At 38.3% G+C, this 25,365-nt stretch overlaps 2 protein-coding genes across 4 annotated transcripts in view; both read left to right on the forward strand.

The window, feature by feature from the left end:
* The first annotated feature begins 757 nt into the window (after nucleotides 1–757).
* On the forward strand, nucleotides 758–13,390 carry dbf4 (DBF4-CDC7 kinase regulatory subunit). Its single transcript, XM_062985621.1, has 13 exons — nucleotides 758–1,091; nucleotides 1,179–1,274; nucleotides 3,355–3,518; nucleotides 4,473–4,664; nucleotides 4,933–4,983; nucleotides 5,094–5,163; nucleotides 5,517–5,593; nucleotides 9,015–9,060; nucleotides 9,463–9,508; nucleotides 9,610–9,741; nucleotides 9,844–9,964; nucleotides 10,048–10,163; nucleotides 12,089–13,390. Exons 2-13 carry the CDS (start codon nucleotides 1,229–1,231, stop codon nucleotides 12,933–12,935), a joined length of 1,908 nt encoding a protein of 635 aa, XP_062841691.1. The 5' UTR covers nucleotides 758–1,091; nucleotides 1,179–1,228; the 3' UTR covers nucleotides 12,936–13,390.
* A 1,390-nt stretch (nucleotides 13,391–14,780) lies between these two features.
* Nucleotides 14,781–25,365, forward strand: part of adam22 (ADAM metallopeptidase domain 22) — a 47,580-nt gene continuing 36,995 nt past the window's right edge. For all 3 annotated transcript variants that reach the window (XM_062985594.1, XM_062985595.1, XM_062985596.1), the window contains exons 1-3: nucleotides 14,781–15,184; nucleotides 16,304–16,449; nucleotides 20,450–20,526. In XM_062985594.1, coding sequence (XP_062841664.1) covers nucleotides 15,085–15,184; nucleotides 16,304–16,449; nucleotides 20,450–20,526 — 323 coding nt within the window. In that variant the 5' untranslated portion in view covers nucleotides 14,781–15,084. The remainder of the gene's footprint in view (nucleotides 15,185–16,303; nucleotides 16,450–20,449; nucleotides 20,527–25,365) is intronic.

Here is a 25,365-nt window from a genome sequence, read left to right on the forward strand (position 1 = left end):
GTCGCCTCACAGCAAGAAGGTCCTGGGTTCAATCCCCAGGAGGGACGGTCCGGGTCCTTTCAGTGTGGAGTTTGCACGTTCTCCCCGTGTCTGCGTGGGTTTCCTCCAGAAGTTCCAGTTTCCTCCCACAGTCCAAAGACATGCAAGTGAGGTGAATTGGAGATACTAAATTGTCCAAGACTGTGCTCGATATAACCTTGTGAGCTGATGAATCTTGTGTAATGAGTAATTACCGTTTCTGTCATGAATGTAACCAAAGTGTAAAACATGACGTTAAAATCCTAATAAACAAACAAACAAATTTAAGATCAGCAGACAGACGGGGCCTGCAAGTTAGAAGGTTAATAATTAACAAAGAAATACATAAATCATCTGAATTAACCAAAAAAGCACATGGAATGTCTAATAATGTTTTAAATTATTTGTTTTGATGTACAAATGAATCTGAAACATCAGTCTCAAAGTGGGTATGTAAAATAGGTTCAAGCTCTGGTTCTGTCCTAAACCGCAAACTGCCATTCTAAACAGTATTCTGTCTACAAATTGATGTTGTGCACTGTTTAAAGCATGCGACCACACTATTTGGTACAATATTCATATACAGTTGTTTTCTAATCATATCAGAACGAATGTAAAGTAAATCACACTGTAAAGAGAATCCAGTGTTAAAGCCTAGTGCAGGTTTGAGAGCTCATAGTGCACTTGGGAGTGTGTAGGGAGTAGAGAATGATTTGAAACACAGCCGGCTGTGTGAGCGGGAAACTAGAACGGTGTTTGTTTTGTGTTGTTCTCCAAAGTAACAAAACAAAGATTAAGGAATTATTTCTAATAAATATTTTGAAAAACTTTGAACTTAAAATAAATATCTGCATGTAGGCGCAGTGAGTAAGACGAATTGCTGTATAATTGTATAGTTGTAGTCGGTTGGTTTGTTGGTTAGCAGTTAGCTTGGTTAGCTTGGTTTGAATTTCGTGCGTAACGTCTGTTGGGTTTAAAAACCGGAGAGTCACATTTAAACTGATCAGGAAGATCCAGACCGCATCTCATCACACTCATGTAACCAAACCAACAGCAGCTCACAGACACCCAGAGTAAGTCTGATTATTATTGTCGGGAAGAGTTTTTTTGTTTGTTTTGCTCTCTTTTTGTTTTACTAACAACATTACTCTGGTCTACAGCTGTAACTTGGGGGAACATTAACCGAGGAACTGTTAGCTCATCAACTGTGATGAAACATCAGAGTCTTACAACATTCACACAATCTAAATCTCAAGGTAAGTTTAATACTACCCACTTTTTATTTGTATTTTGAAATGAAGTCAGTCAGTTTGAAAGCACATGTACAGAACTGGACAGTATAGCAATGGATGAATGTGGTCAAATCTGATCATTCATGTTTTCTTTCACATTATGTGGACAGCCAGGTGCATGTGGCTTGCTTACCTGGAGAAGATACATTATACAGCCACAATATGTGTACACAACCTTCAGCTTAGTTGGAAAACCCCCATTCAAAACCATGATCTATAAACCATTTCTACATAAATGGGTGCTACTGTAAGAACTGCAATATATTCGTTATTCATTAGATTAGATTCGTACAAGGCAACGAAATGCTGTAGAAGTGCGATAGATTAGATAGATAGATTAGATAGATAGATAGATTAGATAGATAGATAGATTAGATAGATAGATAGATAGATAGATTAGATAGATAGATTAGATAGATAGATAGATAGATAGATAGATAGATAGATAGATAGATAGATAGATACTTTATTAATCCCGAAGGAAATTGAGGCCTCAGTAGCAAGTTACATAAATCAAAGTCAAAAAGTAAGTAATAGTACACACTACAGAGATTTACATTATACAAAAAAAGTATCTGTATAACCACAACACACAACAAAACAGGACCTGAGGGTACATATGGTACATGTGATACATATGAAGGTGTTATTTCAGTTAACACTGCAAGGCTAATATGGATTATAAGTCACAGTTGTAAGATATAAATAATAAAAAGAATTTAAAGTGAATTATAAAGTATATAGTATAAAGTGAAACCACAGTGCAATATAGGAAATGTAAGAAAATGTGCAGATTTATGTACATAAGGTGCGGATGTGCTGTTAGTGCCTGTGCACATGAGTGCCCACAATAAGCAGAAAGTGCAGGATATACGGTATCTATGATATACATTATTTACAGTGGGTAAATAGCAGTGGTATGAACCAGATCTATGAAGTTGAATATATTATTGAATGTACTGTAGACAAGATATACAGCTAAAAACAATATACAGATTAAGGTGCAGGTTAAAGTGATACAGATTAAGGTGCTATGGACATGATAGAGGAATGTATATGTAAAACATGGTAAACAGATGTATACGGTATATATGAAATTTGTGTACAAATGAAGTATGAGGTATGTACCAATGATCTACCTAGCAGAAAAAGGATAAAAAGGATTGTAGTATTCATATGTGCAATAATAATATATGTGCTATTATATTATATATAAATATAGTTATTCATATGTGCAATAATAATAATGTAAGTATTTTAATTATGTGTGAAATAACTTTTTAACCTCTATTTGCAATTTTTTTCTTCTGCTTTGTTTTAAACTAGTAGAGTGTTTATTCTTCTACATAAATGGGTGCTACTGTAAAAACTGCAATTTCCCTCTGGGATCAATAAAGTATTTCTGATCTGATCTGATCTGATGATCATAAGTATGATATTGGACCTGCTTTGCGGACGTCACAGTTTACTCTATTCCCACTCTGTTCAAAACATTTTGGATTTTGTGCCAATGAGGTGACATATGGTGCATGTTCTGCGGTGATTCCTTAGGTCCTGGCATTCATGTGGAAATTACTTTGATCATAACACCTACCTTACCATTGTTGCAGACCGAGTACACCTCTTAATGGCATCCATATTCTCTAATGGCAGACTTTTTTAAGCAGATGTGCCCTGCCACAATACAGAAATGGCTCAGGAATGATACAAGGAACATAATGAATGGTTCAAGATGTTGACTTGGTCGCCAAATTCTGCAGATCTCAATCTGACCATGTCTAGCACTGTCCTAAGAATGGTTCAGCACCCAAACATCATTGGTCTGCGGAGGGTCTTTTTTGTTGTAGTACAGTATAGGAGGAGTAGCGTATAAACAATCAATGTATGTACATTTCACATCCATCCATTCATTAAGAATGCCACTTCATTTACACTTTACATTATTATTATTATGAACTGCACAAGACAAGTTGTTGGCGCTGTGTGCAGTGTGACGACATGGGCTTTGAATTGTTAACCTGAAGCATTACTGTTTCATCTACAGATCCGAAACTGGACAAAGACGGGCACAAGAAAGCAGCACTTAAAAGACATCAATCCTGTGATTATATTAATAAGAAGCCCCTTGCTGGGCGGATATTTTATTTGGATTTACCATCTAATAAAAGAAGTCAGAATTTAGAAAATGACATCAAGAGCCTTGGTGGGGTAAGTGCAATTGACAGCTTGTGAACTGTTTTTTTATAGTAGGTTTTGGACCCACTATGTCCCTGAATAAAATAAAGCACCTACAATAAATGGGTTAAACACGAATGGTACATGCTGAAGGTTGTTGTAAACTGAACTAAAATGTTTCTGTTTTTGATTTAGTTTTTATTGACCCACACTTACAACTCAATAATGGATCCATATGTTTGATAAAGTGAATGAATAATCATGATGTGCATGTTCATGTATGACTGCATGCAGTCCCTTTCAAGCGCTGTGATTGTGATGGTTTACAATGGGGGCAACAATGTGCCTCCTGCAAGTTAATAGCGATCTCTTTTAAATGTCAATGAAAGTCTTTGCAATGGTTTTGTCCTCTGGGTGCCCTTACCATTTGTTTTTTCTTTTTTATTCAGTGTGTTTTGGTAAAAGTTTAGGCAACACTGTATGTGAGGGTTGTGCTACATATGTAGACAAACACAGATAGATACAAAACAGCAGAGTTTAATAATCCTGAATAGAAAATGGTCTTTTACTGCAACCAAACAACCCACAAGTGCTTAAATAAACAACAACTCATACAAACTTTAAAACACACACACACACATACATATATATATATGACTAGAACAGTAAAGAGAAAAAGTAATTTGACAGAAATACATATTGATATTAAGTATTGGTATAAGGGACAATACTGGCCTGGGAATGTGTTGCCTTTTGCCCCGTGTTTCTGGTCAGGTGAAGCAATTAAATAAAATCAAAGTAAAAAATAGATGTATTACTTGGCTACAAATGCTTGACTGAAGTAATGGCAGATTTAATCACGATCAGGGACTGATTTATATTCAATGCTATAATAAAGGTGGTGTTGTTTGAATTTGTCTTTCCTTGTTTTTGTTTTTTTTACTTATTAAAACTTCTATTTATTCATGTTGTTATCTTTGATTTCAGACAGTGGAAAAGTTCTTCAGTAAGGAGATTGGATACTTGGTGTCCAGTAAGCCTGAAGCTCGCCATGTGCAGCGACTCGTTCATATGGACTCTCCGGTGCCAAGTCCAGATTCAGGCCTCAGCTCCCCCCACCCGGGAAGCCGGAGGGACAGTCCTGGATATAGAGGAAGCTCCCAAGGAACTGCTGACACTGTGAGCATTTTTACTATCTTCATTTCCAAATGAAGTGAACTTTTGAAGTCTGATGCCTTGTTTTGCTCAGCTACACAGATTTACAACCTTTAGTGTTTATTTGCAGTACATCTTTAATAATAAAACTAAAATAAAGTTACAATAAACAGAAGCTGCTTCGTATGAAACTGAATTTGACATAATTTGTAATTGACAATTTGTGTGTGGTGTTGAATTAAATCTCTTGTGGCGTTGAATTAAATCACCACCTCTGATTGGTATTTCACAGGTCATTGTAAGCAGAGGGAAATCTCTAGTAGAAAAAGTCGTAAAGGAAAAAGTAAGTGTTTTTGTTTGCTTTGGCTAATTTAAATATTTAGTCAACTGATGAAAGCAGTTTTGGAGTTTCAGATTCGAATGTTCATCTCCTGCTTTTTTCATGACTTTCAGGAGCGTATCCAGATGAACAGGTTCCTGGCCAATGCACTTGAATGGGGTGTGAAGATTCTCTACATAGATGGTATTTTGTCACTTTTGTATTTTAATTTTAAAAATACCCCCTTGTAACAATAACACTCCTTTACTGATGTATATTCAACCATAGACATCATATAGACTTCACATTACAGCAACAGTTTAGTGAAAGCCTGTTGCCGGTTTAAAGATAAAAGCAAATTTTTTTTCTGTTAATTTTATACACCTGTTATTAATGGGTGTAGATAACACCTAAACAGTTCACTAAATACATAAATAAGAGTGGTGTCTACATACTTTTTACCATAACATGTATTTTGTGTGCTCTGTTTAAGTGTTATTGTTGTGTAAGATTGTCAGTGATTGCTTCAGTATGACTTTGTTTTCTTGTTAATTTAGACATCATTTCTTACATTGATAAGAAGAAAAGCATTCTCGCCAAGTTCCGAACTGCCACACACGCAGCGAAGAAAACTGTAAGTCACAATCCACATAGCTTTTATGTGTCCTCCTTATTAAAATCGATAAAGTCAAATTGTTATAGACTAAACATTTGGCGGCACGGTGGCTTAGTGGGTAGCACTGTCGCCTCACAACAAGAAGGTCCTGGGTTCAATCCCCAGGTGGGGCGGTCCGGGTCCTTTCTGTCTGGAGTTTCCGCGTGGGTTTCCTCCGGGTACTCCGGTTTCCTCCCACAGTCCAAAAACATGCCACCAGGTTAATTGGAAACACTGAATTGTCCTATAGATACCTAGCCGCTAGATGCACTAGTGCAGTGGTTCTCAAACTTTTTAGACCGAGTACCACCCATTGTCAAACCAAAACTTCCAAGTACCACCTATGTCTCTCATCACAGAACCACATATAGCACACATTAATTAGGTGTGTGTGTGTGTATGTATATGTATATATATATATATATATATATATATATATATATATATATATATATATATATATATATATATATATATATATATATATATATATATACAGTGTATCACAAAAGTGAGTACACCCCTCACATTTCTGCAAATATTTCAATATATCTTTTCATGGGACAACACTATAGACATGAAACTTGGATATAACTTAGAGTAGTCAGTGTACAACTTGTATAGCAGTGTAGATTTACTGTCTTCTGAAAATAACTCGACACACAGCCATTAATGTCTAAATAGCTGGCAACATAAGTGAGTACACCCCACAGTGAACATGTCCAAATTGTGCCCAAAGTGTCAATATTTTGTGTGACCACCATGATTATCCAGCACTGCCTTAACCCTCCTGGGCATGGAATTCACCAGAGCTGCACAGGTTGCTACTGGAATCCTCTTCCACTCCTCCATGATGACATCACGGAGCTGGTGGATGTTAGACACCTTGAACTCCTCCACCTTCCACTTGAGGATGCGCCACAGGTGCTCAATTGGGTTTAGTCCATCACCTTTACCTTCAGCTTCCTCAGCAAGGCAGTTGTCATCTTGGAGGTTGTGTTTGGGGTCGTTATCCTGTTGGAAAACTGCCATGAGGCCCAGTTTTCGAAGGGAGGGGATCATGCTCTGTTTCAGAATGTCACAGTACATGTTGGAATTCATGTTTCCCTCAATGAACCACAGCTCCCCAGTGCCAGCAACACTCATGCAGCCCAAGACCATGATGCTACCACCACCATGCTTGACTGTAGGCAAGATACAGTTGTCTTGGTACTTCTCACAAGGGCGCCGCCACACATGCTGGACACCATCTGAGCCAAACAAGTTTATCTTGGTCTCGTCAGACCACAGGGCATTCCAGTAATCCATGTTCTTGGACTGCTTGTCTTCAGCAAACTGTTTGCGGGCTTTCTTGTGCGTCAGCTTCCTTCTGGGATGACGACCATGCAGACCGAGTTGATGCAGTGTGCGGCGTATGGTCTGAGCACTGACAGGCTGACCTCCCACGTCTTCAACTTCTGCAGCAATGCTGGCAGCACTCATGTGTCTATTTTTTAAAGCCAACCTCTGGATATGACGCCGAACACGTGGACTCGACTTCTTTGGTCGACCCTGGCGAAGCCTGTTCCGAGTGGAACCTGTCCTGGAAAACCGCTGTATGACCTTGGCCACCATGCTGTAGCTCAGTTTCAGGGTGTTAGCAATCTTCTTATAGCCCAGGCCATCTTTGTGGAGAGCAACAATTCTATTTCTCACATCCTCAGAGAGTTCTTTGCCATGAGGTGCCATGTTGAATATCCAGTGGCCAGTATGAGAGAATTGTACCCAAAACACCAAATTTAACAGCCCTGCTCCCCATTTACACCTGGGACCTTGACACATGACACCAGGGAGGGACAACGACACATTTGGGCACAATTTGGACATGTTCACTGTGGGGTGTACTCACTTATGTTGCCAGCTATTTAGACATTAATGGCTGTGTGTTGAGTTATTTTCAGAAGACAGTAAATCTACACTGCTATACAAGTTGTACACTGACTACTCTAAGTTATATCCAAGTTTCATGTCTATAGTGTTGTCCAATGAAAAGTTATAATGAAATATTTGCAGGAATGTGAGGGGTGTACTCACTTTTGTGATACACTGTATATATATATATTTAGGCAGTGATGGGAATTATGGCTTCTTGACAGGAGCCGGATATTTTGGCTTGGTTCCTTTTAAAGAGCCATTCAAAAAGTGAATCTTCGCGCTGCTAGGTAAACTATAAGACATCCCCGATATTAACATCAAATTTGCATTAAATGTAGGCCTAATTCAAACATCACTTAAATAAGAACGATTAATTTCAAAAGGCAAAAAACTACAGGGAAGAGACAGACTGTGGTTGCATTTCATTAAGTTTTAGAAAAATCCTTTCTTGTACAAAGATGTGACTGAGTTTGATTCTGCTTTAAAACATAAGCACAATAAAATAATCAGATTTAACCTAATTAAACAAGTTTATAGTTTATTTCTGAATTATTTGTCATTATACTACTAGCTCTCTCTCTCTCTGTGTGTGTGTGTGTGTGTGTGTGTGTGTGTGTGTGTGTGTGTGTGTGTGTGTGTGTGTGTGTGTGTGTGCGTGTGTGTGTGCGTGCATGTGTGTGTGCGTGCATGTGTGTGTGTGTGTCGCTCGCTCATTCTCCGCGATACTGAAAGTGTTTTCGGATTTGAGTGAGTGCGCGTGTTTAGCGGAGCAGCCTGGTGATGTCAGGAACGAGATCAGTGAGATTCAAACACAGATCTGCTCTGACAAAAGCGAGAGAGCTACTGATAACGTTACTGATAACTTTACTGATAACTTTACTAATAACGTTTCGGAAATTTCGAGATGGAAACTGCGAACGTGAAGTATAGACGGTGTCTGCGTAGCCCCGAATATTTTTAAAAACACATTAGTTTAAATACAACTTGTTTTAATTAAACTGATTTTATTAAAACAGAATTATAAGAACTTTGAAACAGATTTTATTAGTAATTTACACATTTTGTTTCATATTATTTTTTATTTATAATTATTAAATGATTTATTTTTTCGGTCCATGTAATTACTTTTCCGAGATTATCTGGCGTACCACCTCATGCTGCTTCACGTACCACCAGTGGTACGCGTACCACAGTTTGAGAACCACTGCACTAGTGCATTGTAGTGCTGGTCCCAAGCCCGGATAAATTAGGGAGGGTTGTGTCAGGAAGGGCATCCGGCGTAAAAATGGTGCCAAATCAATGAGCGATCATGAGGATGACTCGCTGTGGCGACCCCTGAAAAAGGGAAAAAAGCCGAAAGAAGAAGAAGTTATAGACTAAACATTTAATAGCACATTGTGATAGTCTAGATGTTGTCAGTGTTTTTTAAAAGTGTAAAATATTTTTAAATGCTTATTAATCCGAAATCTTTATTTCTGTGTTTAAGACAAAACCTGAGCCTTCAGAGAGGACAACTTCTCAGAAATGTAAAGGTGAGTACAGCACAACACACTGAATTCTTCTTTAAATCGTTCTATAGGAGAGGATAACCAATATATGCAGGTTTATTCTTTCCTAAACAGCTGGAATATTTGGTTAGCTTTTCCTATTTTTGTTCTAAAACCGGGATTTGTCATGGTATGTGGGGTGGCACATTTAACACTGAATGATATTTTCATACTTGAGACAGTTCAGCATGTCTGTAAAATCAGAAAGTGTGTTTTTTTTATTTTGTACTTGATCCAAGTTTTGATCCACTTAAATGAAACATACCAGATAGAAAGTGAAATTCATTGCTACAGTGATCATAAGTCCTTTTAAATTACTCACCACCTAATGCCTAAAAGATCTAGGGGAACCCTGATGATTAATGATGTATTTTAATTATTTTTCAGCGGGTCGGATCTGTCACCCCTTTATTAAAGTGGAGGACGCGAGCAGGTACTAAACTTTCATTTCATGGTGAATAATCTTCAAACAAAACAAAGCATTATTTGTATTTATTTATTTTTTAAATAAATGCTTCTCTTTTATTCCTCGAGGCACTACCGTCCATTCCACCTACAACTGGCTAACATGCCTGTGTGTAACCTCAGATCTGCTGCCCCCTGCAGTCCATTCCTGCTAGAGGAAAATATTAAAAATCAGCCTGAAAAGAAACCAAAAGCACATGGGTATGTTCCTCTAAGCAGAATGTGCTTGTAGTTCAGCACCACTAAGTATAACAAAACAATATTAAATGAAAAATTTAAACAATGGGATTGATTCACTTTCAGGTCTGGGGGAGATCGGGGAGAGAAAGGTAGAAAAGACAAAAGAAAAGGCCATGAAGGAAAGCAACGAAGGAAAGGGGGCTACTGTGAATGCTGTATTGTCAAATATGACAGTCTTAAAGCTGTAAGTGTACTTATTTCTACCATGTCTTTCCCAAAAGAACATCATTAACTTCAGTTTTAACCTGTTTGTAAACTCTTCTACAGCACCTGCAGAGTGAGCAGCATCAGGCGTTCTCCAAAAGTGATGAATACCTGGTGGTGGACAGAGTAATCTCAGGACTCTCTTGTGACTTTGTCCACATCAGCCCACAAATTAAAAGGTATTAACCTACTACTTAATGTTGTGCCAGCACACACTGTCTTAATTTAGGTCTGCGATCAACTTGCTCTTGTATTTTAAATTATTGTCTTGTAACATAACTTTTTGTTTAAGCCTTAGATTGTGTAGTTTTTTTTTTTTTTTTGAATTCTGTAGTTTTTCGAATGAATTTTAGAGTTCATGATTTACTCAATTATATCAAAACCCACACATCACACTGCCACCACTGTGTTTGACTGTTAAATTTAGGGCTTCTTTGATTTATTTTCTTTCTTTATTTTGTAAAAACTGTTGTATAAAAGCAATAGAACACTCGAGGTCGTGTGTTATCACGAATAACATCACGGCTGTGATTCGGTCGCAGGCACGAGCCGTAGATCATCACAGCCGTGATGTTATTCGTGATAACACACGACCTCAAGTGTTCTATTGCTTTTATACAACAGTTTTTACAAAATAAAGAAAGAAAATAAATCAAAGAAGCCCTAAATTTAATAATAAATATGCTTTAATATTGACAATACCTTCCGCCAAAAAGTAGTTCCACAACGAATATAAAGTTTAACACTACAAAGCAGACATTCCAAGTTGCAAAAACTCATTTCAGGGAGGTAAGAACAACAAGAAGAAGAAGGTAAGAACCTCCGAAGGGAAAAAAAGAAATAAAAAAACCTCTCGCACACACCAGAGGATATACGGGTGATAACAGAACTCTTAGAAGCTGCTAACTGGGCTATTATGCTAACTGTTCGCGTTACAAACACATTAAAGTTCCCTACATAGTGCACTAGAATGTGTATCAAATCACGGATTTATGTTCCCTACACAGTGCACTAGATAGTGAATTAGACAACTGGTTATGTTCCCTATACAGTGCGATAGATTGTATATCAGATCACGGATTTAAAACGTGATCGGGAGCTGTGTCGCACGTTTGTGTGTGAAGTATTATTGGAAAGAAATACAGGAGATAAACTGTTCAGTAGAGCTTTGTTTTATTGCATCCTTAAACTGAACCCACGCATGCGTATACGGCATCGAGCGTAACTCCGTATTCTGTGTTAAAACCCTATAACGTCTTAAAGGCACAACAGTGTGCATGCAGCTTGTCGTTACTGGCAACGCGTCAGCGGAGTAATACAGTTGTGGTGTGAAAAGGCCGTGCTGTTGTCACGAATATCAGCACGATTAGAAGACTTCTCAACCAATCAGATTGTACGGTCGGAACTAACTGTTGTATAATGTGGAATGATTTGTAAGCTTAATGGTAGATGTAACACAAACCATGTCTTACAAAATGTTTCATTTTTGACTACATTGCAAAAGTTCTGACACCTGCTTAAGGGTGATTTATGTTCTTAAAAATAAGACAGTAACAGGTTTTGCCCTGTTAATCTCCCCTTGTTGTTTTGAATCTTGGATCTTTGCTAAAAGAGGTGTAGGTAACTTGTAAAATGTATTTAAAAATAATAATAAAACATATTTTAGTACACAACCTTGCTAGCTGGAAAAACTGTGTGAACTAAATGCACTGTTTTTGTGGCTGGTTTAAGGAATGCTTGTTTAGCCCCCCAAAATGTGTACAGGATTAGAAAACCTGGCCTAAATAACTTGTAGAGCCACTTTTCCTTATTGTGTCGTTCCCTTACAATTAAAGACATAAGTGCATTTTATTAATAAAAGCTTTTGAAATGTAAAGTGCTCTTGTTTATCACTATTCTATATGCAATACTATTTTATTATTTACACTTCATGTCCCTGTTTACAGCTACTGTTTTATGCACTATGCTGCTACAGTCATGATTTACAACTATATATATAGGTGGCAATAAAAATTGGGTTAGGGGCAGAGCTTCCGCTAGATTGACATTTAAAAGATGAATGAAGTATAATGTACTCTAACTATTTCTTATGGTTATTCTGCAGGGTAAAGTGCAGCATCTCTTCTCCGGTTCTTGTCCCTGGAGCCGTTATAGGAAAGGACGAAGCAGATAGAGATCTGGAAGTTGAGGAGGACGAGGTAACTGACGCGTTTCCATTCTGGGGCTCTCACAACACTGAGCGATCAGTTCGGAAGCGCTGCAGAGAGCAGTCCCAAAATGCAAAAGAAGACTCGCCAGAACATTTGGACACACTTCAAAAATCGCAGTCCAAGCGTGGGTCTTTTGAATGGGAATCCACGTCTGATAATACTTTACAGAAAGCTTCGGGTGAATTATTGCTTAACAACAGTCAAAAGAGGACAAGGAGACCACAGCAGCGTCATTTAGAATCGCGGACTTCACCAAGTGCTGAGGATGTAAGGACTTTAGAACCCACAGCTGCTGGGTTCAGAGCTCTGGGTGCACGGACCAGTGGGGAAACGTGTGTGGTGTCAGAGCATTCATTCATTTCAGACTATCAGGCACCACACAAATTTGGTACTACAGATCGTTTACAGAAGTTGACTCTCAGTTCAGGTCCTGCACTTGTCAGAACTGAGCCAGCTGACATAAACCATGCACAGGAAAGGTCACTGTCCAGTAAAGAACATGACCTAACCACTATGGACAATTCTTCTGGAACTTTACAAAGAAAAGTGCGGAGCCTAAGGCGTCGACGGGCCTCTTCAGTTGTGGTTGGTTTTTCTTGTAAACAAACAGAATCATTGACCCCTCAGTCCCATGGGAAGTGTTCAGAGTTGCCAAGTCTATCAGCCTCAGCCCTGGATTTGTGGCAGCTCTTTCAGTCCAGTGACGGCATGGAGGAGGAGTTTAAAGGATTCTATGAATAATAAAAGACATTGGATTAAATAACATCAGCTAATTAAGTGAATATAAAAAAAGATATAAAGTGTCTAAATAGAAGACCTGTCATGTACAGAGACTGGCCCATGAAAACCATAAAAAGTTAATTTAAAAAGCAGAAAGAAAATATTATTAAAACATTTGTAAAAACATATGAGATAACACATCTATGTAAAATCAAGACTGTGTAGTTAATATGAAATGTATTTGGAAGGAGTTTGGTCCCTGCAAATGTATTTGGGGGATTTTACAATTTCCATCATTAAAACCCGATTATAAGCATTTTGTTGAACATTTTATTAATAATGTGAGGAAACAAAGTGGAAACATTTGGGAGTCATTTTTTGGGAGTTGAACATGTCGCCTCTTTGCAGTATATTTGATGCATTTGGTTTGTTTTCAACTTTATTGCTGAGCTTTTACAAGCAAAATAAATTTTTTTCTGGGATCAAAAAGCCTTCTGTTCCTGGAATCAGACGAGCTAGAGTCATGGTTGAGGTTTTTTACCCTAATGCAAGCCACACACTTAAGTAATGATATAGGCATTAACACTCACACAGGCACTTAAGCTATAAAACATAAAGACTCCATACAACAGACATCACAAAATGATGAAATATTTAATACTTTTGTACAGGTGGGGAAAATTGACACCCTTATTTGGCTACCGACCCTTTAATGCTTAAATTATGTATAGTAGTCTGTCTGATGCACAATATCTTTTTATTATTAATATAGTCATTAATAGTATTGTTATTTACATTAAAATAATTGTGTATAATTTGGAATAAACTCACGCATACACACACTCCCTTTTATAAAAGTTTAAGTTTTGTGGAGTTTTTGTGAGAGAAGAGAAGAAAGAAATATATTTAATCTTTAGATGTCGTCTGCTAATCTACACAAACGGGCGGCACGGTGGCTCACTGGTTAGCACTGTCGCCTCACAGCAAGAAGGTCCTGGGTTTGATTCCTAGGTGGAGCTGTCTGGGTCCTATCTGTATGGAGGCTGCATGTTCTCCCCATGTTTTTGTGGCTTTCCTCCCACAGTCCAAAGACATGCAGTCAGGTTCATTGGAGATACAAAATTGTCTGACAAACTTGTGAACTAATGAATCTTGTGTAACGAACGAGTAACGTTTCTGTCACGAATGTAACCAGAGTGTAAAACATGATGTTAAAATCCTAATAAATAAATAATCGACACAAACTACATATAAAATAATGCAAAGTGGCCATAACCTTGCACCAATATTGATGTGATTGATATGAATTATTTTTTAACTGGGTTTTTAGAGCAAAGTGGGCAAGGCTTCAAAAACAATAGCAGGGTGGCCGAGCATTCGGAATAGAAACGTAGATTTTATTGTATTGACTGATATTGATGGGATTTGCTTAAAAAAGGGTCAAAATATTTAATGTAGAACATCAGACATGGAAAAGGCTTATATTGTGATTCAGTCTCGTTTCTTTTTTGTGTCCAGTCTCTGTTAAATAGCTCAAAGCAATGAGGTCTTTGGGCATCATGGTGGTCCTGTGTCCACATGTCCCCACCCAGTTCCCAAAAACATGCAGGTGATGGCCCAAACCCAGTACGTACCCAACCGTAATGAAGATGGAGACCAGAAGTGAATACATTATGAGCTTTGTGCTATTTGGTCTTTGTGTCGTCACGTGATGTGTTTTTGTTCGGCGCACTGGTAGCGGCAGGTGGGCCACAGCGCCATTATTACAGGGACATTGCGCACTACACTACCCATCATTCCCCTCCCGCTGCTCATGTTTATTTATATAGCATTTCTGCAGTGAGGGCTCGGTATCAGACTGTTGACGTTTCAGGGAGGTGGTTTGCTGGTTCGCCTGCTGCTCGGAGCTGAAATCTGCCTGAACGCGGCTGTACTGGACAGTACTGGAGTAGACTGTTCGGAACTGGACTGGGCTGAACTGGGCTGTAGTGTCGCTCCTCTTTACGGGGCTCGGTGCGCTACGGATGCTGCGGATTGCGTCGCTAATGGCAACCGGGGCTGGATAGCGCGCGCGAGCCGCTATTGTGTGCAGCAGAGATGCGCTAAAGCGAGGAGCGGGTTTAGGATTCAGCATCGGTTCGGGTTTTGTTGAGGATTTGTGGATTTGCTGATGATGGATGTAGGATTGGGGCTTCGCTTGCTGTGCGTGTACGGAGCGCTGTGTGTTTGCGCGCTCAGTTTCACCAGTGCATCTCCTCTCAGCGGTAACGGTAATTCCTCTGTTTATTATAGCATCCTCTTAGAAATAAAGCAAGCTGTGTTCTTTAATTGGCAGTGATCAGGTGATGGCATGTTTATTTTGCATTCTAACTGGTACAGCTACCAGGCTTAGCATGAATGTGCACTCAGAAACAGGCCCCAAACATTAAATCTCATTTGTCTATGTACAGAAATGCAACATTAGGTGTTTGGGCGATACAATGACTTTATATAATTTAATATTTATTTTATAGGAATAAAGAGCTGCTTAAAGAAAAAACAACAATAATATCAACAGATTCTAATACATTTGTCAACGATAAATTGAGACATTTGTGGAGCTGGCAAGAATTATACTTAGGTGTAAACAATTAATAAAACACTCCTATAATAAACCTTTCTGATTTTTTACTTAATAAGCTAAATACCAAAATCCCAATCAAAACAAATTATGAAAGAGTTATAAAAGAATGTCAGAGGAAATGGAACTTTGTCACTGTGTTCATATTAAGCAGGGTGGGAACTTAACCTAGTTCCCTAGACTCTCTGTGTTACATCATGTACCTCTTGTTTTATGCCACCACATTGATTCTGGGGAGGTGATTTCTGCCTTTGCATTATACAGACACAGTGTCATCACTGGTCTTCTCTGCCTTTATTGTTTAAATTGTTTGCAGAAAAATATATAGATTTTTTTTATTAATAATAAAACATGTGCCACACACGTTTCTCTTCAATCTGTGTTTTATTTTGTATCTAGTTTTGTAATACTAATTATAAAATCTAGTTATGCTAATTATTAGACTAATTATAAATAAAATAATATTTATAGAATAAAAAGAATATTAATTTTTATTACATTTAAAAATTATTATGATCATTATTTTAATTTAAGTGGTTTCAGGTTTACTGGGAAAGTCTGGGAATACCCTGGACATGGGGCCACCCCATTGCAAGGATTTAGCCATCTCTCCCTTAGACATAGGGCGTCTACCCAGACATGATTGGCTATCGTTCTTTTCAATGTCATTATTGTTGTTTTATAGACTGTGTGCTATAGATTTCCACTAAGCAGCTTCTCATCTCCATTATCTGTGTACTGGTTTTCTTTTTTTTTTTATTATTATCAGACTCCTTGAGAGCCATGCGGGGAGACAGCAGGTTTCTTGGTAGGGAGAACACAGTACCAGTCCGCTTAATTTACAGCACTGATAACGGAGAGACTGCGCATAATGTCATCAGCACGCGGGTCCGTTCGAACACAGACCCCGAACAGGTAAGAGGTTTAACTGTCCTATCTTAGTTAGTTTAAAGAATACTAAAATACTATTTGGGTTGAGATGGAATCTCCATCTGTTTATTGAAAATGTGCCCCTAGTGCACCTGAGACCCAGGGGGAGAGCGTGCATGCTGTTGGCAAACAAAGGATGCCTACAAAAGACAGAAACACAACCCGAACTGGTTGTAGTAGCCAGTCCACATTTATATATACATAAAAATATATAAAATATTGAGTAGTATGAATTGTTCACAGATCCTACAGTGTTTACATGCTATCTGCTTTATCAGTTTATACAGTATATTCATATTAAATAGGTGGCTGTGATAGGTGGTCTGAATATAAAAAATCACTGTGTACAGCTACAGGCTTACATTATCATGCACTTATGTATAAAGACATCGATTTTAATGATTTCTGCATCCACCCATTGTCTGTGGCTAAATAATTGAAGTATATGGAACAGTAATAGACTGCACAAGAAAAGTCACAGAGAAAACCCAAACTGTCACTTTATGTTTTGCAGAAATTTTGTTTGGATAGTCAGAAGTAGTCGTCTTATCAATTTAACTATACCCAAGTGGTCTGTCCTGAATTGGAAGCTGCGGGACAGTGTTCATAGTCAAGTAACCTTTGCATTGCCATGTTCTTAAAGGCCGTTACTCAATAAAAAGGCCCTGTTCTTGTGTTTACTTTGTCCATTTGATCAATAGCAAACTTTAGTTGAGTACTAATTTTAAATTGCTTCAAAATTCTTGCACTTCATCATTTCAGTTCATGGAAAATTTTCCTAGAAACTTCCATGTGGTATCTTGGAATTTGACATCCTGGTACATGTAGCCTGGATTTCAAAAGTCTTGAGATCTGTTCGCATATCATCAGTGTGTGTCTAAACTGATTAAAGAAATTTGGATTAATGATTTTAATACGTCCCCGCTTCCAGCAGCCTAGCAGGGACATCTGTGTGTGCAGACATTGCTGTTTAAAGCCTGGGGCTGTGTTTGCTTTCTTATTTATTTATTTATAAGATTAATTTCGCATATGTATGATGATGTCAGGATGAGGCCCGACTCAGCCTCGACCAAGCAGAGCTGATTCATCTTACTAATGCACTGTATTGGTTACTGTGCGGTTTCTGATGAGGCATAACCCAACTGCACTGGTTATTTGTTCAGCTCCACATTTCAGCTGTTAATGCAGTCGTCGTTTACACATTTAAATATTAAATGAATCAAAGACAAGCAAAACTAATATTTATAGTTTTTCAGGCATCAATAGGCAAGGCATTAATAAATGAAGCAGTTAATAACAGAGTACAGTATATATATTTATGGAACAGTAACTCAGACTTATCTGTTAAATTAATGTGTTAAATTAAATTAAATATTTGTTGGGGTGTGGGATGGCTGAAGCCCTGCAATGGATTAGCGCCCTGTCCCGGGTATTCCTGCCGGGCACCCAGTGTTTCCTGGTGAAACCGGACTTGTCGTGACACTGACCTGGCATTGTCTTTACTTAAAACTATTGTCTGTGGAATGTTTAGTGTTTTTGTGTCATTTTTAGATCATTGTCTTGTTTTAAATTGGTATAACCTAATTTTAATTTGTACTATAGACAGTCTTCCCATACTATTATTTCTTGCATGGTAACTGACAATCCACAAATCCAGTGAATTTAGTGAGAATAAAGCAAGTTCATAACCATTTAAATATGTGATTGTTCATGCCATCACTTTACTTGCTACAGTCAATGGAAAGTGTAAGTGGGTAAAAACCTCATACTGGAAACTCTGGTCTAATGTTTCACTTTGGATCTCTTTAATAACATTAATGGGAATGTGTGTGTGCCAGAGTGAAATGGGGTTGATATTTGTGTGGCAGCAGTGATTTTCACATCTCTGACACAATAGATGGTTAGAGGTGTGTCTTCAGGGCACGTGGGCAGAAATAGGCTTGGGGGAAGGGTGTTTAGCACATCATACGCGGGTGAATTTCCAAGGATCCCCTATCCTCTTCACCCTCCTTTCCTCTGCACCCATTCTAATCTATTCTGAACTTATTCTTATAAGGGATGCCCTGGTGACCCCTTTGGGAAATGTTAGATTAGGGTTGGGACTGCACTCTATGTATATTCTCCACAGACCCTCCTGTTGTATATACATACTGAATGCCAGGAGAACAATGCACAGTGAGAAGAAGGCTTTCCCTTCTACCCTAAGGGGGCTGTTAAAAAGCCCAGGCCATATGGGCTCACGCAGGCACTGAATTAACCAGCGGCACAATCCCAACGCCACCAGCCTCTCTGCTCAGAGCATTATTGCAATTAATTCAGACTGTTTACAATGCCTGATTCCTCATAAAACACAAACATGGCTTCATTGCCCATTTGTTTTGAGAATGCTTGTTTTTAAGGCTGAATTACGACATTTTGTTTACAGAATAATTTGTTTATGGATTTTGACTTAAGACATCAGGGGGTGGGCTTTAGCTTGTCTGATGTACTTGACTGGCTATATAGTGATGCTGCTGCGAAAAAGCTTCTTTAGACCTGCTAGCATAGGCAAATTGTTTTCAACGGTTGTATTTCAGTCTCTGTAGGGTTGTGTTAGTACGGTTATTTCTTATTAAAGAAGCTCTAAAAAAAATGAGCCCAGACTTGCTAGCAGACTTTGCTACATTCAGTTGCCATTGTTGGTTATTCAATAGATTTTCATGGTTGTCTTTGTTTTGATTGTTTGTGTTTGGAGCTAATTTTAGTGTCCCAATGTCATAAAATAATAGACTTAGTATAGTAAGCAACACTCCAGTTTGCCTCAGTGTTTGCCACTTTGACAATAACCTGCTTTTTACAGTTGCAATCTGAAATTTTCCAATTTGACAAATGTCCATGTGCACTATTATTCAACCCCCAGCCTCAGTACTTAATGGAACTTCCTTTTACTTTGATAACCTTTAATAAGCAGGTACCAGCTTCTGAAACCTCTCTTTTTAAATGTTCTCCTTTTTTTCTCATGCAAAAGCTTTCAACTCATCAAAGCTTAATAACATTCATACTGCAGCTGCTTTCTTAAATTATCACCATGGATTTTTTGGGGATTTATTTAAATCTGGAGACAAAAAGATCCACTCCAGGATGTTCAGGTCTGATTCCTTAACCAGGCTTTTATTGACTTGGAAGTGTGACTGGGATCACATGTCCAATTATCACCAACGTTCATTTTTATCACAGAAGGCAGAACATTCCTTCTCACAATGCCTTGGTATTTTTGGAAGTCCATGACGCCAGTCACACAGTCAAGACTGCCAGCAAAAAAATATCCCCACATTATCACTGACCCACCTCCATTTTTGACTGTGGGGAGAGTAATCTTCTGGTCACAAGTCTTGTATTTCCTGTGCCAGACAAAATGCTGATCAATAAGGCCCAAACAGTTTTAGTTTTGTTTCGTAACTCAATACAACTAGGTCCCAGATTTTGCAGGCCTATTAAAATTACTTTTGTCATATTACAGCCAACCATTTCTATGCTTCTTGGTCAAGAGTGGTGTGCTTAGTAGAGTCCAGCCATTAAATCTTATGGTTGCCAGTGAACCATTGGTCCCAGCCTTAACTTGGGTTGTTTTTGTTATACTAATGAGATAAATTAAGGCCTCTGTACAAAATCTTGGGCTTTCTCAAGTGGCCAGACAGGTTTGCTGCTCATTTGTTCCTTAAAGAAAATCTAGTTCTGCTGAAATGTTTGGAGTTATAAATTCTTATTTTCTTTGGTGGGTTGAAAATTTCTACTGTTAATGGATGGTTACATCATAATGTTACCCTCATTGTCCTATATTATCTTCTATAAAAGTTTAAGTCAGTAAAATATAGTGTAAAACTTGTGTTAATGAATTGTCTACTACTGTAAGAAACTTTAACTTTAATTTTTAAATTTTTCTGCTTGATCCTGCTTGTTTTTATACATTTGAAAAATGACACACGTTTGTTTTTCCCACTTACAGATTAATCATTTGGCCCAGGCCAGTTTCCAGGTGAAAGCATTTGATCAGACATTCATCCTGGATGTGGAACTGAATCAGTAAGTACATCTTTTAGATCTATACTCTGCTCTGTGTGTGTTATGACAGCTGTATAATGCAGTTATTACACTGTAATAATGTCAGCGTTTTGCACTAAGAGGCAGGTGAAGTGCAGTGAAGGTAGTGGGTATGAATAATGTGTGTAGGGCATTTTTTAGCAATGGAAAGAGCAGAGGTCTGTGCTGAGTGTTTGAAAGCTACTGATGGACTGCTGGATCATAATGGCTGGAGATTTATACTGAACCCTCAGGAGAGGAACCCTGCCTATGGGCCTATCGATCATTGTATCCGGCTGATGGGAAATCATCTCTCTCTCTGTGCCGACAGTTAGTCTGAAGATTGTAAGGCTGTAATCATATGCATATTTAGTAAGAAGGTCTAGGTCTACATTTACCTTGCACAAAAAACAGTGGCTAACTATTTACTTCACACAGAAATAGTATTTTTTTTTTTTATTGATTGAACTTACGCCTTATTATTGTTATTATTTGAGGGTGGCGTTAAAAGACATGAATGCTAGTTTGATAATGGTTAGATAGATTGTGGAATTGTAGTTACTATTATACACTTTTACATGTTTCTGCATTATTTAGAAGTCACTGAGAATACAAATAGGGTGGCTCAGTGGATAAAACTGTCGCCTCTCAGCAAAAAGTTCCTGGGTTCCCAGATGAAGCTGTCTGGGTCTTTTCTGTGTGGGATTTGCATGTTCTCCCTGTGTTTCCTTTTGGTGATTTGTTTTCCTCCCACAGTCCAAACACATGCAGTCGGGTTAATTGGTTATGCTAAAGTCCCCCTAGGTACAAGTGTGTGTGTGAGTGAATGTGTGTGTGTGAGTGAATGTGTGTGTGTGTGCGTGTTTGACCTGTAATGGACTGGCGCCAGTCCAGGGTGTTTACTGTCTTTTGCCAGTAGATCAGACCCACCGTGACCCTAAATAGAATCAAGTGATGGTAAAACAGACAATGAATGAACGAGAATATGATGATATAAATCAGTACTTTATTTATATAACCTCCGCAGTTGTCTTTATATGGTCAATGCCAGCTATTTTATTAGCAGTTAGCTTGCCAGCCAACATACTTGGCTGCATCTCAAACTCTATACTATGTACCATGATTGGTCAGAATATTAACAACACTGATGGTAGTGTATTAACCTGATATACTATTTACAACATTAGTATGTTGTTATTTTAATAAGCCCTGGCACACACAGCAGTGTTTTTAATGATAATGATGTTTACCTCAGTATTAATTATTGGTGTATTACTGCTTCTGGAAATGGGTGTATGACAGTGAGAATAATCTGAATCATCTGAAACACCCAGTTCTGCAGTAGCTAGACCCAATACTTCAACACTGTTTCTACAGAAATAGAAATGGCTGGTTGGCTGTTGTAGCCCAACATTGGCATTATTTGTGTGTTTTTATGCTGAGCTGCAGCTTTGTAAGACTGTGGTTCACATTGCTTATTTAAAACAGTTGGCATGTTGTGTGCTGAAAAATATCAGGCAGAAAGTAAACAGACAGTTCTTGAAGTTTTGGAATCAAGAAAAATGGTGAAATGGTGAAATCAAGGGTGAAATGGTAAAAAACCTTGTGATTACAGCTGAAACTTTGTGTCCTTATTGAATTGCATGTGAAATTGGTAGCATTTCTGACAAGACGTGTGTCTGTGAGTGTGCGCATTTGTGTGTGTGTGAATGTATGTATGTGTGTGCGTGTGTGTGTGTGTGTGTGTTTGCATGCATATAAGTGCTGTATTAATTTATAAACTGATTCTTGGTGCAGTTGTGAAATGTCTGGTAGCTTGTTGGTAGAAACTGTTTTTAAGTCTAGTACTTCAGCTTCAGATGTTCCCCAATTGTTTTTTAGAGGTTAGAGTTGGAACAGTCTATTCCCCCCCCCCCAATACATTTGTAATGTTTGTCTTGTATGGTGTGTATTGCTTTGTGTGTGTGTGTGAGAGAGTGATATTCTGGGCCCTGCTGGTAAGCCTAGTTTGCTCAGAATGATCAATGATTTTCCCCTGGTTATAATGATTCTGGGGGAGGGGTCATTTTTGTTTATTTGTTTGTATTGAATTGATGGTTGGTATATTTCATAGCATCAACAATAAACGAACACTAGTCATTAGTTACTATCATTTGTAGGCAGTTTAAATAAGTGTGTGTGAAACTGTCTGTGTGTTTATTTTGAACATCACCAGTCTTATCTGTGTATTTCAGTTAGACAACCCCCACCAAGCGCCCCCCCTCCCACCACTCTTCCCTATCATACACACACTGATTCATGCACACACCCCCCACTCTGCCCCTGTTCGGACAAAAAGAGGTCGGTTCAATTGAGAAAACAGGGTTTTTGGCATTTCGGTTACTCTGCGTTTCTATGACTACAGACCTCTCAGTCGAGAGAAAACACAGCAGATAAACATTGAGGAAAAGCTGCAGTTCTGAATGAATCACGGTTACTTCTATTAACTAATGTTGTGTATTATTTCTTTTACAAGGTAATGTTATTACAGCTTTTACTATCACAAATAACATTGCCCCCATGCAGTCTTTTAAAGGTAGTCCCACAGGTTTTAGTACTTGGTCCTCTCCTTTTTTCTACTGTATACACACCTGCTCTGTAGGTAAAGTCATATCCATGTAGGCTTCTTATCATTTCCTCCTGCATCTCTAAGTCTCAGCTAGCATCAAAGCATGTCTGGCAGATATCTATCTCATTATGGATTTGAGCTCACCCCGGTGAGACTGTGCTAAAACATATTCCTGGAGATCTGTCTCCATGCCAAGACCTAATGCACTAGCCCACAACTTCTGAGATCTTCCCAGGTCGAATCTCAGCTGTACAGAGGAAGTTACATTTAAACAACTGGATACGGCTAGATTGGGAGGGAAAAGGAGAAATGCAAATATAGTAAAAAGAGAAACAAATAAAATAAGGTGCCAACTGATCTGTCGTGTCTGTGCATACTTGTGTGAGAGAGATAATGACCCACATCCTGTACCAGACTGTCTTCTTTATACACCATTTGACACAAATTCACTGTCACTAATACATGGGGGCTAATCATTAAAACTCGCATGGCTTGGGGCTGCAAGTTCTTTCCTTAATTAGCGATGGATTTTACATGGAGATGATGATGGTCTGACCCAGTAGTATTGACCCTGTTATCAGAATGGTGCATCACAACTGAATTATGTTTCTTACCAAGAGTTCCAATCACTCTGTGTCTATCTAATCTGTTATTCTGTGGTCTTTTATTACCTTTTCGCTAACCTTTCACTTTTCCAACCCTACTTCTGTTTTAATGTTGTGTTTTAATGTTGCAGTGGGTCAATGCTGCCAACTCATAACAGTGAACCACATAGTAAAGCATTCTCTCACCCACTCACACACTTTAAAGCAAATTATCTCCTGCTCCAAATTATATAATTATTCTATTACTAACTGATTTAATAACTGTAGACAAACAATTATATGCTTCTGACATTGTGGCAACATTTTGGGAAATACTTTTACCTTTAGTCCCTGTGCTCAAAGCAAGAGCCATAAAGACATGATTTAAATTTAAATAATGCTTTACATACATTATAGAAAATAAGTGTTGTTATATTGACAAAGGAATGTTTTAAACAGTACTTACTGTGGTTTTGTTTGAAATAATATTCTGACCTTTTTTATCCATCTGTACCATTAATTCTGGTGCTGACTGTATATAAATACTTAATAGCTGCTTTTTGTGTTGTATATTGTTATCAGTAAGCATAGGCAAGTTGTGTAATTGTACATGTTGTGTGTGTAACTGTGTGTGTGTGTGTGTGAGAGAGAGAGGTGAAACTGAAGGTAGAGCCGGATCCTTAGCTTGCTGAGGTTGCAGGTTTGATGCTCTCTGGAGGTTCAGAACTGGATGATAAATGCTGCTTTTAAAGCTGTACAGACATGCACAAATAATTGCTCACCACACAGAACATTATCATAAATATAAAGTGCACACAAACTAAAAAAACAGTTTAAAACTGCATCCCAGAACACGAATAAATACCTCTTTAATTCCCAGCCCCTGTGTCCTTCAGCCTGTGACCCGGAAACCAATTGAAGTGGGTTATTGTACAAAATATATTATTTCTCTAGATGTCCTTAGACGAATCAAGAAGCTTGAAGGTCGAAGGCTTCTAGAGAGAGGAAACATTGGTGTATTTTTTTCATCTTCACCCTCACTAATTTCTTTACCATAAATTTACTCTTCTGTCTGGTCCCGTTCATGAGAGCAGAAACAAACAGCACCATTATTTACTGATATTTCTTTTAAAGCTACAACACAAGCTGATTTAACATACATCGTCTGTCCAATGTTAGTGCCTAACTTCACAACTGCCTCTTATTCTCCTCATTGTCAGATATGTGTTTGTGTGTGTGTGTGTGTGTGTGTGTGTGTGTGTGTGTGTGTGTGTGCACTTGCAAAAGTGAGACGTGTGGAAAACACAACTCCCCTTGTAAATTATGCAAATCCCAAAGCAATTAAACCAAAAATCAGTCCCCCCTGGACACATAAATCTAGTGGCCTTAATATCAGTGTGCTTATTTAATTCATTAACTCATATGAGCAGCTCACGACTTAGAGACTCATGCAAACAAAGCTGGATAAAAAAAGAACATTTCATGATGGCTTGATGTTTCCCCTCACTGTACATTTGTGTGTGTGTGTGTGTGTGTGTGTGTGTGTGTGTGTGTGTGTGTGTGTGTGTGTGTGTGTGTGTGTGTGTGTGCAGTAGTGAACTAGTGAACCAATGAGATGAGGTCAGCAATGCGGTACAAATGTGTGGGTGT

Source organism: Trichomycterus rosablanca, chromosome 23, assembly GCF_030014385.1.
Source record: "Trichomycterus rosablanca isolate fTriRos1 chromosome 23, fTriRos1.hap1, whole genome shotgun sequence".
Classification (NCBI taxonomy): Eukaryota; Metazoa; Chordata; class Actinopteri; order Siluriformes; family Trichomycteridae; genus Trichomycterus; species Trichomycterus rosablanca.

Coding starts and splice junctions, on each gene's coding strand:
- dbf4 (XM_062985621.1), top strand. CDS start 1,229: ATGAAACATCAGAGTCTTACAACATTCACACAATCTAAATCTCAAG. Junction 5,594..9,014: donor CACACGCAGCGAAGAAAACT/GTAAGTCACAAT, acceptor TCTGTGTTTAAG/ACAAAACCTGAGCCTTCAGA. Junction 9,061..9,462: donor AACTTCTCAGAAATGTAAAG/GTGAGTACAGCA, acceptor ATTATTTTTCAG/CGGGTCGGATCTGTCACCCC.